This window comes from Semicossyphus pulcher, unplaced genomic scaffold (genome assembly GCF_022749685.1).
Source record: "Semicossyphus pulcher isolate SPU_LCO1_2020_fin unplaced genomic scaffold, fSemPul1.0.p SCAF_16, whole genome shotgun sequence".
Taxonomy (NCBI): Eukaryota; Metazoa; Chordata; class Actinopteri; order Labriformes; family Labridae; genus Semicossyphus; species Semicossyphus pulcher.
This window is the reverse complement of record NW_027211670.1, coordinates 11,175,833-11,188,759: the sequence shown is the minus strand read 5'-3', so window position 1 is coordinate 11,188,759 and position 12,927 is coordinate 11,175,833. Positions and strand designations below refer to the sequence as shown.

The 12,927-nt window shown below is 39.9% G+C and overlaps 2 protein-coding genes across 2 annotated transcripts; both read right to left on the bottom strand.

Annotated features, from left to right (window-relative positions):
- Positions 1-321: 321 nt before the first annotated feature.
- csf3a (colony stimulating factor 3 (granulocyte) a) lies at positions 322-2,977 on the bottom strand. The gene is made up of 5 exons (XM_069665005.1): positions 2,941-2,977; positions 2,308-2,474; positions 1,281-1,388; positions 1,050-1,190; positions 322-963 (listed from the first exon to the last, which is right to left on the bottom strand). Exons 1-5 carry the CDS (start codon positions 2,954-2,956, stop codon positions 772-774), a joined length of 624 nt encoding a protein of 207 aa, XP_069521106.1. The 5' UTR covers positions 2,957-2,977; the 3' UTR covers positions 322-771.
- Positions 2,978-11,712: 8,735 nt separating this feature from the next.
- Positions 11,713-12,908, bottom strand: lrrc3ca (leucine rich repeat containing 3Ca). Its single transcript, XM_069664986.1, has one exon. The coding sequence runs from the start codon at positions 12,906-12,908 to the stop codon at positions 12,114-12,116; it is 795 nt and encodes a 264-aa protein (XP_069521087.1). The 3' UTR covers positions 11,713-12,113.
- Between the last annotated feature and the right edge of the window lie 19 nt (positions 12,909-12,927).

Here is a 12,927-nt window from a genome sequence, read left to right as displayed (position 1 = left end):
AAGGGGACCGCATGACCCTACGTAGAAGAGGCTCTGGACCGTCCTACGAGTGACCAAAGCTCGTGGTCACTCATCAGGTTTTTCACCAAACACTTGCAACACTTCCTCGAGGATATCTGTCTGGCTGTGTTGCAGAAAAATGTCCCAAGAGTATCCGTTTCACTTTTTCTTGCACTTCTCTATTGCAGTATTAGCTTCCCTGGAATTTCTTATGTGATTTAATGAATGAGGCGGCATGTGTCAGCGTGACCCAGCGCCTGATGTGTCGGTTTGCTTAGTCATTGACCAAAAGGAACATTTTCTATGAAAAAAAAACTTTATTGGACGAACAGAAAATAAAAACACTTACAGTTGTATTTCAAATCAGATTCAAAAATATGAGCAACTTATTACAATAATTGATAAATTGTCTATGCTTGCTATGAAGTCTTTAAGTTAAGCTGCCTCTAAACTTCCTGGTTGCCTTTACATTATTTTTTATTAATTTTTGCTCTATAAGTATAATATATTAGTCTAGTGTTTGAACTACAACTGAAATATAAACAGACATGTTAAAACAAGTTGCCTCAGCAGTACTTATACAAAAGCATTGTTATCAAAAATAAACTTCCTAAATAAATATTCCATTTCAATAAATACATATTTAAATAGACATTTTAAAAAATAAATAGCATTTAAGGAATAGATAAATAAATAAAAGCCATAATAAAAAATAGCAGCATAAGTTTTGGACACAAGCCAAAAGCAGTCAGAGTGTGGCATCCATCCATCTCAGCCCTCCGTCTCCTCCTCGCTGCTCTGGTCCAGGCTCCTGAGGAGGCGGACCACGTCCTGCCCGAAGGACTGGAGCTGCACCAGAGTCAGGTGTGCTGCCACCTGAACCTCGTACTCTGCTGGTAGATGTAGGGTCACCGGGGTTGGTGTGAGCTGCACGACAGCCTCTCCTTTCACCTTATTCAGAATCTGCAGGGCAGAAGAAACAATGTCATAAAGGTGCCATAAAGTGAGGATTGTCCATCAATGGCGATGCCAATTTGGATGTATTTTACCTTATTGATCTGAATGACGAGGTCCCTGATGTCAGCCTGTAGCTCTGTCACCTTGACTTTGTGCTCCAGGTGAGGAGAGACCGAGCTCAGTAAGGCCCGATGCAGCTGGAGACCCTCAGAAATGTTTTTCAAGCTGGTCTCCTGATAGAAAGGAATACCAGCATACAGTTCATATTTTTGCTTTCTTACTCTCATTTAATTTACAGAATAATACCTTGTAAAGATGCTTACCAAAGTGAAGTCTTCTGACAGAGCTTTGAGAACAGGAGCCGAGGGGATGCCGATGCTGGACGCCATGTGCCCAAGATATGCATTCTCAGAGGAATTAAGCTTCAGTGTCTGTGGAAATTAGATAAGAGAGATGTTATGGACAGATTGCAGCTTGGCATGCAACAAGAAGTGCTTCTTTTTGTCCTTGTAGGCTTATTTCTTTTTTAAAAGCTACATCCTTCATGAGAAAACAGTAGTTGCACAAGTTATCCTTTCCTTCCCCTAATTTAAAAATGTTATAAGAATATAAAGATACTCATTTACAGTAAAAGCCATGTATTTAAGTATCGTCAGCTTAATGTACTTGAAAATAAAAATTTGAAGCAGCATAGCTGTCGTTGAGGTTGAGCTAATTTTAATTGAATATTATTTGGCGATATTTTATAGGAATTGTTAGGCTTTTAATGTAGCTATAATGCCCCTCAATAATGTAATGTAGTATTTTATTGTTTTATTTTATTTGTAAGGCACCATGTACGACATGAAACATAATTTTTGCCGTTTAAAGTATTGCACCAGAGTTAGCTTAAAGCTAATTTTCACCTGTACTCCCTTGACAGGACATTTAAGATCACTGTAAAGTAATATTAAATGAAAATATTGAAGTAGAAGTACCTCAAATGCGTCTAAATGTGATATTCAGTTCGTTTGTTTAATTACGCTTTAAACTGAGATAAGAAATACAAGAAACACTTTAACTTAATTCATTACGTATTTGATTTAGTACGTCTCTGGTGTTTCAGACGCAGTAAAAGGTGCTTAGCTAACCTTTCATGCCCGGTTATAACTCATACAACAGCCTCTCAGGGCAGTAACATGCACAGAGCTGTCTACCGGGCTCAGTCACGGAGAAACCCTTTTATGGGCTCACACACGGACCTGCACACATGAAATAACCCGCAGCTCTCTCTGCCTGAAACATGCTCAATCTTAGCGAAGTACTGCGCCGAACAATGCGCCACCAGGAATTACGTACACTCCACCTCACCTCTTGGTTAATGCATGACTTGTGCGCGTCGGGAATGGACCGCAGGATCTTTTGTATCAAACTGCGGCTCCTCTGTATCTCCAGAGACGAATTCGCAACAAGTGTGCTCTCTTCCGGCAGAGGAGCGCTGCGGGCGACGTAGGCCATGTAGAAGGGAATGGCGACAACTGCAAGAGGAGAGAAATCACAGCGTCACAGTCCAGGCATCAAAACAATCCTCTTTATGCATCCACCAGGACAAAGTGTGTGAGTGTGTGAGTGAGGCAGGGGAGGGCAGCAGCAGGCAGAACAAAGCACTGCTCTCTCCTCAGCAGCTCCTCTATGCAGCAGCTCTGACTGGGCATGTCTCCCCTCAGGCTAAGTACAGTTCAGAATACTGTCTGTAATGTGAAACCTAACTCAAAAGTAACTAAGAATAGCAAATAAGACTGTTTGAGTAGATGTAAACTTAGATTTAACATGCTACATATTTCTAGGAACTGGTGCAAATGTTTTAAAATTAAATTTGTAATAATACCAGTTAGTTAAAGCTGATAAATAAAGTCCCAATCCTGACTGTGTTCTTGTCTCCCCCAGAGTCTCACAACAGAAGTGAAAACAGCACATCTCAAGGATTATCTCACCACTACTCACCAATCAGGATGTTCATGGCCTCTGATGAGAAATGTCTTTCAAGTATTGACCTGAAGTGAGAACTCTCCATGATTTATAGGACACAAAGTCATATATATATAGACAAAGCAGCTAGTGGGATTTCCCTTTTTTTTTTTTTCCATCTAAAACTTTCATTTTGACACAGAATTTCCATGAAATCCAAGTGTCATCAGATTTGTTCAATTAAACTGAGATAATAAATACAATAAACCCTTTAACTTCAAAGAATATTTAATTACGTATTTGATTTACTACGTCTCTGATATTTTAGGCGCAGTAAAAGGTGCATAGCTAACCTTTGCCCGGTTGTAACTCATACAGCCTCTGATGAGGAATGTCTTTCAAGGATTGACCTGAAGTAAGAACGCTGGGATTTCCCATTTTTTGTTCATCTGAAGTGTCATATTAACCAACACCGAATTTCAATGAAATGTACACACCTGTCATTTTACATAGAGGCCTTTAAAGAATCAGATTTGATCAATTAATCATGGTAATATACTAGATTTAAGTACAATATTGTATCATGTTGTATTGTTTACTGTGGATTATTAAAAAAGTAACTCTTAATATAATAGAAAGCAACATTTTTTTATCTCCAAAACAGAATCCAAAACAAATTATTTAACAGAAGAAAGAAGTAAAAACAATATAATTTTTTTTTTAATGACGATAAATGAAAAAATGAAAAAATGAAAATAAAAGAGCGAATTAAATTAAAATTGAAATAAAAGGGTGAAAATAGTAGTATGACTATTTTCTATTGAGCAATTCTATATCCAGGAATAACACAATTCAAGAGTTTCATTGAGTGAAACTGTAATTCCATCATTACTGACTTTCTAGTTTGATGTAACACAGCATACTTTAAGTATGAGTGTAGCGAGTTGCACAAAACTGTGTCAAAGTCCTGTTTAAAGAGAGTGAGGGGAAACAGGTGTTTTCTCTGCCAGCAGTTAAAGGAAGTGGAAATTGAAAGTGTTTAAAGGATTTAATCACAATCTTTTCTGCAATCCAGAAATTTTTGAAAGAACTTTTGATGTTTTTTTTTTGTTTTGTTTTTTTACATATTCTTAGACTATTCTTCGATTCTTCTGTGGACACTTACTTGTGGTCTTGCTACTGATAGACTGGGAAACATGATCTCTTACCTTTGTGAATGAGACAAATATTTGTTAATGTACTAATGCTAATGTAAACACATTGCATTATTGCCTTGGCTGTTCAGAAACATGTTCGTACATGTTTCTGAACATTGGGCAGCTTTCAGTCTTTAAATACATCAGTGCCATCTGGTGGAAAAAATGTGTTTTATATAAAGTGTTATTTTGCATTTCACTCAAAATCTGTCAAATTTCAAAGTGCAGTCATTGAGGTGAACTTAAACTGCCAGGGACATTTTAAAAGGAGCAGCGTAACATTTACACAGGAAATCAAATGGACTTTCAGTTGTTTGCCGACCTTAAGGAATACTTCAATATCATGGGAAATTCTCTAACTAACTTTATTCTTGAGAGTTAGGATAGAAAGTTGCCACAACTTTCATGGCTATACACTAATGTAATGATAGCGCCAGGCGGTAGTTAGCCTAGCTTAGCATAAAGACTGAAAACGAGAAAAACAGCTAACCTGACTCTCTGATAGTTTAAATGTTGGCCTAACTCTAATATACTTTCTTGCTGTTTTAAATCAGCCCTGGGTCCTGCCAGCCGATGGTGATGTAGACGTGACCGATAGGGACAAAATTACATCATGAAATGTAATCAAAAAAAGAATGTTAACGCCTGCCAATCAGAGGTGGGCGGGAAAATGCTAACCTGACACTGTGTAAAGAAGCTCATTAATTGACAAGTTGTATTATATTTGTCGAGCAAAGTGAGTAAGCGGCATATTTCTCAGTCACCTTTTCTCTCAGGACCTCAAGTCATCCATTAAACCCTTATTTCAAAATACTGTTAATACGATATACTCCAGACATAATACCAAGTGATAAGATTTTAAAAAGAGTGGCCAAACGCTACGTTATTTTAAACATATTGACTTTCAGTTGATCCTTGCTTCAAAGGAATAATTTGGCATTATGGGAAATACTCTGCTTTACTTTACTTTCTTGCTGAGAGTTAGGTGAGAAAAACGATACCTCTCATGTATATACGCTAAATGTGAAGATACTGCCAGGAGAAAGTTAGCTTACCTTAGCATAAAGACTGGAAACAGCTAACAAACTGCTAGCTTACATGTCGACAAATGTCAAAGTTGGAAATTCATTCACTGTTTGGGACATTACATGTTGTCTGTGTAAGTCCACACAGAAAACTAAAGTTATATAAGGTTTCCAAACCAACAAAAGAGCCTCCAGGAAGTCACTGCACCCCGCCAAGAAATATAGCCCCCCATAAAGCCCCAATGAATACATTTGAGCCACCGTTTTTGTATTGGTTTTACAAACCAGATTAACATGTTAATTAATGAGCTTTAGAGGAGGTGATAGTCTTACACTTTTTCTGTTTAGACAGAGCCAGGCAAGCTGTTTTGCCCCTGTTTCCAACCTTATGCTAAGCTAACCTATTTCAGGTTGTCAGTATGTCCACACACTTCTCAGCTAACTTTTTGCAATAACCTAAATTAGTGTCATATTTCAGAACATGTCAAACCAGTTTAAGTTCTCCATTAAATCTAAAAACTGTAACCTCCAGACATGATACCATTGTTGTTAGAATTATGTAATCACCTCATTGGTCAATCCTGTGCCTCCATTGTAGCAGATCGATTTGCTTCATGCTCTGACACGAGGGCCCTCTTGATCAGTCGCTGTAGCTATGTTACATCTGGCCATGCTTGATTGGCTGTGAAGTGAAGCCGTCAAATCTGATCCCTGAAATCCACACTGGTCTGATCTCCAATCAATCCTGCACATGAAAGGAGGGCATTATTCACTGCTGAGGCCTCGCTCTGTGACCCAGTTGGAAACACTATTTGATTGTAGGGGTGGAACAATGTGCTAGCTCGCCTTTGGCTGCGCAGGGAAAGGTTGCACAAGCACGTCCTGCCTTTTTAAACCTTGAACACACGCACTTTGATATTTCCTTTGATCTATAACGGAGTCATCCTTGTGTTTGCTTGTCACAAAGCATGATTACAACAAGTGGAAAGGTACCTGGTGCATGATTTCTATTAGATTTAATATATCTGTAGTCTGCAGAAGCCCTGTGGTATAATCAGGAAGTTGAATAAGGTTGTGCAGGGATAAACAATGCTTGGCTCTTCGCCAAAATTTACACAGTTAAATCAGGAGGTCAAAGGTCAAGTGGGGGTTTAAGATGGCAGGCAATGAGAGTATCAACAATGCGAACAGAATGTAGCTTAAAATTCAGCCCTCACCATTTAATCTGTTATTTTTTGTGATATACAAAGTGTTAAATACCCAGGTAGCCATTAAAGGACCTTGGTTTAAAGAACAAAGATGGTCATAAAATGAGTCGGTATTATAATATTTCTCCTTTTGAAAGAAAAATGTTGTTTATCTGCAAAGATCTTTGCAGGTAAGTGAATGCCACTTTTTTGTACTAAAAGCTTTTTTGCCTGAAGGAACCGGCATTAATTCAGCTTAATATGAGCTCCAGTGTTAATGCAAAACTCCAGAAACATTTGCCCTCTGGTGCTGAAAAAGTATTCGTGTTCCCACTCGACAAACACTGCATGCTACATTTTTCTCCCACATTATTATTTGTCAGAAACTTTTCACTAGTTTTGTAGATTCAGGAAACTTTGAGATACCAAGCACTGATATGACTGAAACCACCAGGCCGTCCAGGAAAGACATCTTTTCAAACCAGGTTTTTCGTTGCCAATTGTGTGATGGGATTTCACAGTAAAGCTGAGATGTTCACTCTCTCGTGAAATGATGGAGCCAAGCAATTGCAAAATGTTTTTCAGAGGGAATGTAAGCAGAATCGGGGAGGATGTGTGGTGAAACTGTAACGCGAGATGAAGTCAGCAGAAGGTGGTTTAGACAGGAAAGGACGTTGCTCAGGGAAGAAATTCACAGCAATGTGGGTGATGACATAACTTGAAATTCCACTTAAAACTGACTCAAATTCACCTGGAAATGGCAGAATTTGACAAATCTGTTTGAATGTCTCATGTGTAATCTTGTGATACAGGTTGACACATCAGTGAGAAATGATCAATAAATTAATCTTTATGTTTTATGTTTTCTTTTAAAGATTTCACAAATCTCCATGAATCTCTTATTGTATTTTTTTAAAAAATCTATTTCTATTTGCCTTCTTGCTACTTGTCTTTGTGCTATTGCAACAACCGAATTTCCCCTCTGGGGATCAATAAAGTCCTGTCTTATTTTAAGTAACTTGTACATTGCTATTTGACATTTCAGTTACACTTTGTCATCATTTAAGCAATATGATATTGCTTTTATACAACAGTTATACAAATGGCAAACAACAACAGTCTGCTGTGTGTCAGTATAGACTCACAGTCTGCTGTGATGTTAATTAACAATATTCAGAACCCCTGGCTGAGGTGGCGTGATGTTAAGTGTTATATCAGCACTCATGGAATGAGTCTTTTCCAATTAAGTTACTTGGTCTGGACTAATCGTTGTGTAAATTAAATTAGGATGCATTCTGTTTAGTGGAAACCTTATATGTGGAATTATAATGAGACCCTGTGATCCTCCTCATTCTTGACAAGCACTGACTCTGCAACTTGGACTTCTATGCTTAAATAAGGCTGGATTAGCAACCTGTCATAGAGAGCTACTGTCAAATTTATTCTTATTTTTCATTATAAGAAATCGTAATTTATTCTGTTGTTGTCACTTGATTAATACCACTTAAACACAAGAAAAAATTAAGGTGGTAATGCCCTTGTGTTATTTCTACATTTCCACTTAATCTTGAGGCCCTAAATTATCTGTCAATTGTAGTTTATCTTAATACCATAAATATTTATATTAATAAATTAGTTTAATCAAATTTAACTACCTGGGCCCAAGTCTTATTCCAAATGATTTCTGGACCTTCTGTTTGTTGCTACAACGATGTTTGTTTCAGTGTACTGTTGCTTATGTACATTTCTTACTTGTACAAAGTTCAGTGTGAAAACATTAAGATTAAGGCCTTTATTTTCCTCACACGTGCACACTTTTCACAACAGGGGGAGCTGTGTGACACAATATGAAGCTTAGACGGCTCTAATTGTCCATCTTTCGTCTCCAGATCACCCCCTGGAGGACACAAAAAAGGACACCATCACAGAAATATTGACACTCACCCAAAGGATGTACTTCTCACTCTCCTCCTCTGCAGCATCTTTGGTGTCACTTACCTTTTTCGGCCCAAGGAGGAAATCTGGTGACAACACAGGCCCTCACTGGGAGACCCCATGTGATCTCTGAGGCTGGAAACATTTTCACCTGCAACCCAATCCCGAACAGGGCCGCGCTCTGAGGGATTGGATGCGTCACCTTATCCCCCACTTTGTGTCCCATTACCCAGCAGTTGTAATGCTCACACCAGTGTAACGTGTCCGAGCTAGCAGGCGGGGCAAGCTGAGCTGGCCTGAAATTTAAATTAACCTCAGCGACATTTATGTGTGCTGGGGAACAGAGGTGTTACATTACCAGTACCCGCACTCCCGCCATGCACACACACCTGTCGTACACACAGGTGAACAATAGAATATGAGCACTCGCATACATTAGCTGCAAGAAACACATACCACACATGCCTGTTACTAGTTTTATATTTATCTCCTCCAGCGAGGAGCCTCCCTTAACAGTGGCTGGTTTCAAAGCCACCGTGAGAGTCTGTTATCAGAGGATAGAGAGGAGGGAGCTGTGTGTGTGTGTGTGTGTGTGTGTGTGTGTGTGTGTGTGTGTGTGTGTAGATGTTAGTGTGTGGCAGGAAATGTCAGGGAGAGAGGCTTACCATCTATTTTTCAGTACTGTTGAACCTCCTGCTCGTCATGGGAGGTTGTACCTGGGCTTCCTCAAGATTAACTCTATCAAGAACAAGATCATTGTTTTCTGTAAAACAACTCAACCTGTTAATAGAAAGGATGGAGCATGGAAACTGTTCAGCACGTAGGGATTACAAAATCAAATCATCATCAAAAAGAACAAATCCAGCACAAGCGGTTTAACCAATTCAAAAGGAAAACTCAGGAAAGGTGATGCAGTGAATGCTTCACTTTTTTATCTTATCTGTTTCTGAATTTCAGAAGGAAGTTACTTTCCTTACATTTATTTCTTACAAATAGTTTGACATGTGAAGAAGTTGCCGGAAGATTGATACCCCTCTCATGTCTGTACGCTTACTCTTAGCCTAGCCTAGCATGAAAACTGAAAACATTATGAACTAGCTAGCGTGGCTGTATTGCAAGCTAGAACTCTCTGCCTACAAGCATTTCTATATTACCATGCTCCATCTTGGCAAATTTCTTTATTCTCCGAAAGATAAACTCTGTCAAGATCAATATCTTTGATTCTGTCAGAGAAAATTAGCTTGTGGAGCATGGACACTGGTAGGAACAAAGAGATAACAAAAAAGTATCACGAAAAGCTGTCGGCACAACCACTTGAGAATTTATACCTTTGGTAAGAGATAAACAGAAGAAATAAACCAATAAGTTGTTTAGTAAAAGCTAAACAGTTCTTTCTTTTTCTGGTTCTCCTATAGAAATAGCTAAACATGATGGGAAATTCCAGAAAGATTGATATAACTCATCATATGTCTGTACAGTGAATAAGAAGCTGCAGCTAGCAGCGGCTTAGCCTAGCCTAGCATTGAGGGGGGACGCAGCTGACTCTAAACTCAATGAGTAACATGTTACATTTAAAGCTCACCAACTTGCTGATTGCCTTGGTAAGAAATAATATGGTTAGCATCCTCAGTAAAATGTTGAATTGTGTTTCTTTTTCTGTGTTTGTGAAGTAATCGTACAAAGGTGCTATAATATGCTTGTTAGTTAGCTTCAGAGGTTAGCTTAGCTAGATAAATGTAGCTACATTTTTAGCATTAAGACAAACACTTGTAGCATCTTATCTAACTGCAAAAGAGATACTAAGCCCATTTCACATGATGTCAAAATATTCCTCCCGAGTGCTTCCTTTGGGAAAGGTTGAACTGCCTTTGCTGCCACTGTAATCGCTCTTGAACCTCAACTGGCAACTAAAGGGCATTTGGAAAGTGCTTTACCCAAGCAAGGACAAGCCAGAGGGCAGCTGATCCCCTGTGGCGTCCCCCTTTAATTCCTCCTCAAGAACTGGGTCACACAAGATGATGGGTGCATTTCCAGACTCTCTTCTCAAGTGTTTTTATGGCCAACATAAATCATTTAGGGGTCTTGCTCTGCTCTGGGGGCATTTGTGAGTCTGACACAGGGAAATCCTTGTTGACAAACCATTTCTCACTTCTTAAACGTCAGATTTGATCATTCAAGAGTGCACAGGGTTATCCTTACCTTGCTCTGAGGAAAAGACAAGAGCGAATCTAAGACCATAGTCTAAAGTGGATTCAATAATATCTGCAACTAAATACATTTCCTCTTCTGTGGTCTTAGTTTGTATTGACGATTTCCTCAGAAGAGACACAAGTGCATCTTCCTCTTGCTTGGTGAAATAGGAGAACCACATCTCTTGCAGCTCTCTGAAATGGATCAGCAGGTCATGGCCCCATAAATTGTATTTTGGAAAACCTATACGAGTGACCACATGAGACAATATGGCTCCCAGAGGCACCCTGGGTTAAAGGCATGCAAGACAAATGTAAAGCACACAGCCAGAGACTCTGTCTAGGTAACCAGGTAGGATCAAGAAGGAATCCTCTGAGTCCCCTGAACGAGTCTGGATGAAGAGTGAGAGTAATGACTTTTTTTTTCTGAAGGGCTTCTCCAACCAGAATATGAAAAACGTGTTCCTGTTAAGATTGAAAGTCTCGCTCTCTCCCTCTTTTTATTTCATGACAGCTGAACCGGAGTAACCTCTAATTCTCTGCTTCTCAAGTCAACCTTTACTGTTGATTAGGTGATATTTCATACAGGGTTATTGGCTTGTGAGCAAAGAGCAAAGCATGCTAAAATTAGCATGTTATGCCAAGAAATAATTCCAGAGCTGAAGCCATTAAATGCCATGTGAAGTTTGCTTATATCAGATAACTGACAGGATTAAAAGCTTCAATAACCCCAACAGTGACTTTTGATTTGTTTCTCTTACGTCAATGCATTAAGACAACTTTAACTTTCAATGTGGCATGGACAAACTGAACCAAACAAATCAGGAGAATGGCAAATTAGAAGTACAGAATATGTATTGTTACTTGCCCACAGAGAACTGTGTGCTGTAAAGGTCATTTAGGGATACTACCGGCTACCAGGCGTGAGCTAGCTTGAGTTTCCTGTCAAATACTCTTAACATAAACAGGCAGCTTGGAGGTTTGCGGATCTCATCAGTATGGATCTCTTGTACAGTAGCTTCTTTCAAAAACATCACAGAATAATAGATGAGTCCATAACACGGCAATCTGATTCATCAGCATAGTGAGCTGAATATGGAATTGCTAAAGAGTGATTCAGATTCTAAATATTTTTGAGAGACCGTGACTGAGTTTAGTATGAAAAATGCCAAAAACAACAATTTAAATGGAAAACTTCATTTAATATTTCGGTGAATACCATACGGGATTTAATGGAAAACAGTTGTTAGTCGAGTTCCTCCTTCTGGTGTTGCCTTTTCCCATCGTTTCTATTGAAGTCTGACCTTGCATCCTCAATTGTCTGTGTTTGTGCAAGGCGCATCAAGGTGCATGCACGACTGGATAAATCCCATTTGTATCCCATATTTGGAGTTAGTCAAAAACATACCACTGCTTTTACTCCCTTTGCGCGCAGACTGGACCATTATCTCAGCCAACAAAACTCGTAATGGGCCACTTAAAGATGAATTATTCATCTGGGCTAGGTTGCATTGGCCTTGTTTCTTGTGCAGGCACATGTCTTGTTGCCCACCTTGACTCCATGACAACAGCTTGGAGAAGCATCTGAGACTAATGTCGTCCTTGTAGTTGCAGGTTGTAGTTCCATCCAGGTTGGGGTGGGTTAACACTTAAGTTCCATGTGTAGCTCCATGAGCCCTATACCACAGTACTGATGGTGGAAGACTCCTCGGACTTTCCCTGTCTGCTGGGCAACGACTTCAGATACTCCAGGTGTCTGCGGGCGTCCTCCTGATTGGCCCTGACATAGTAGACAAGGTAGGAGATGACCATGGTGAACCAGCCAAACATGACGACCAGCATGGCCACATCTGTAGTCCTCTTCATCACCACACACAGGTCTATGTCTGGTGCCAACAGAAAGGCAAGTCCTTGAACTCCTATCTCCTCAGGCTCTGATGTCTGGCACACAATGCCCGTTAAGGACGCAGGAGCAAGGTCCACACGGGGCATCGCCATCTGCAAGTTGCAGTCACAATGCCATGGATTGTTTGTGAGGTTGGCGCGAGCCCGCAGGCCCTCAAAAGCATCAGGGTTAAAGTTTACCAGCTTATTAGAAGAAAGATCTAGGAACTTCAGTGAGGATCCAAGGCCTCTGAATGCCCCTGATTCTAACTGGCTTAATTCATTGTGTGATAGATCCAGTTCAACCAGATGGGGCAAACCAGCAAAAGCATTCGTTGGGACTGTAGTGAAGAGGTTGAAGTCCAGGTACATGCGTCTTGTGTCATTGGGGATATCCTGGGGGATCTCTGTGAGCTGTAGGTTGCTGCAGCGCACCGTCTTGCCATCGCTGTCACTCTCAGAGCAGTAGCAGTTCTTGGAGCAACTGGTGGCTGCATGGTGGAAGCAGAAGGTCATAAGCACCAAGCTGTGCAGCAGCAAACACATGACCACAGAGTGGCGCAGAAGCCAGTCTGCAAGTAGGGGCATCTTGAGATATGGGCATGCT

Excerpts from the sequence above, each read along its gene's own strand:
- csf3a (XM_069665005.1), bottom strand. Across the intron at positions 1,389-2,307 it reads AGTCATGCATTAACCAAGAG|ACACTGAAGCTTAATTCCTC; the intron begins GTGAGGTGGAGT and ends TAATTTCCACAG. Across the intron at positions 964-1,049 it reads TCGTCATTCAGATCAATAAG|ATTCTGAATAAGGTGAAAGG; the intron begins GTAAAATACATC and ends TCTGCCCTGCAG.
- lrrc3ca (XM_069664986.1), bottom strand. The coding sequence starts at position 12,908 with ATGCCCCTACTTGCAGACTGGCTTCTGCGCCACTCTGTGGTCATGTGT.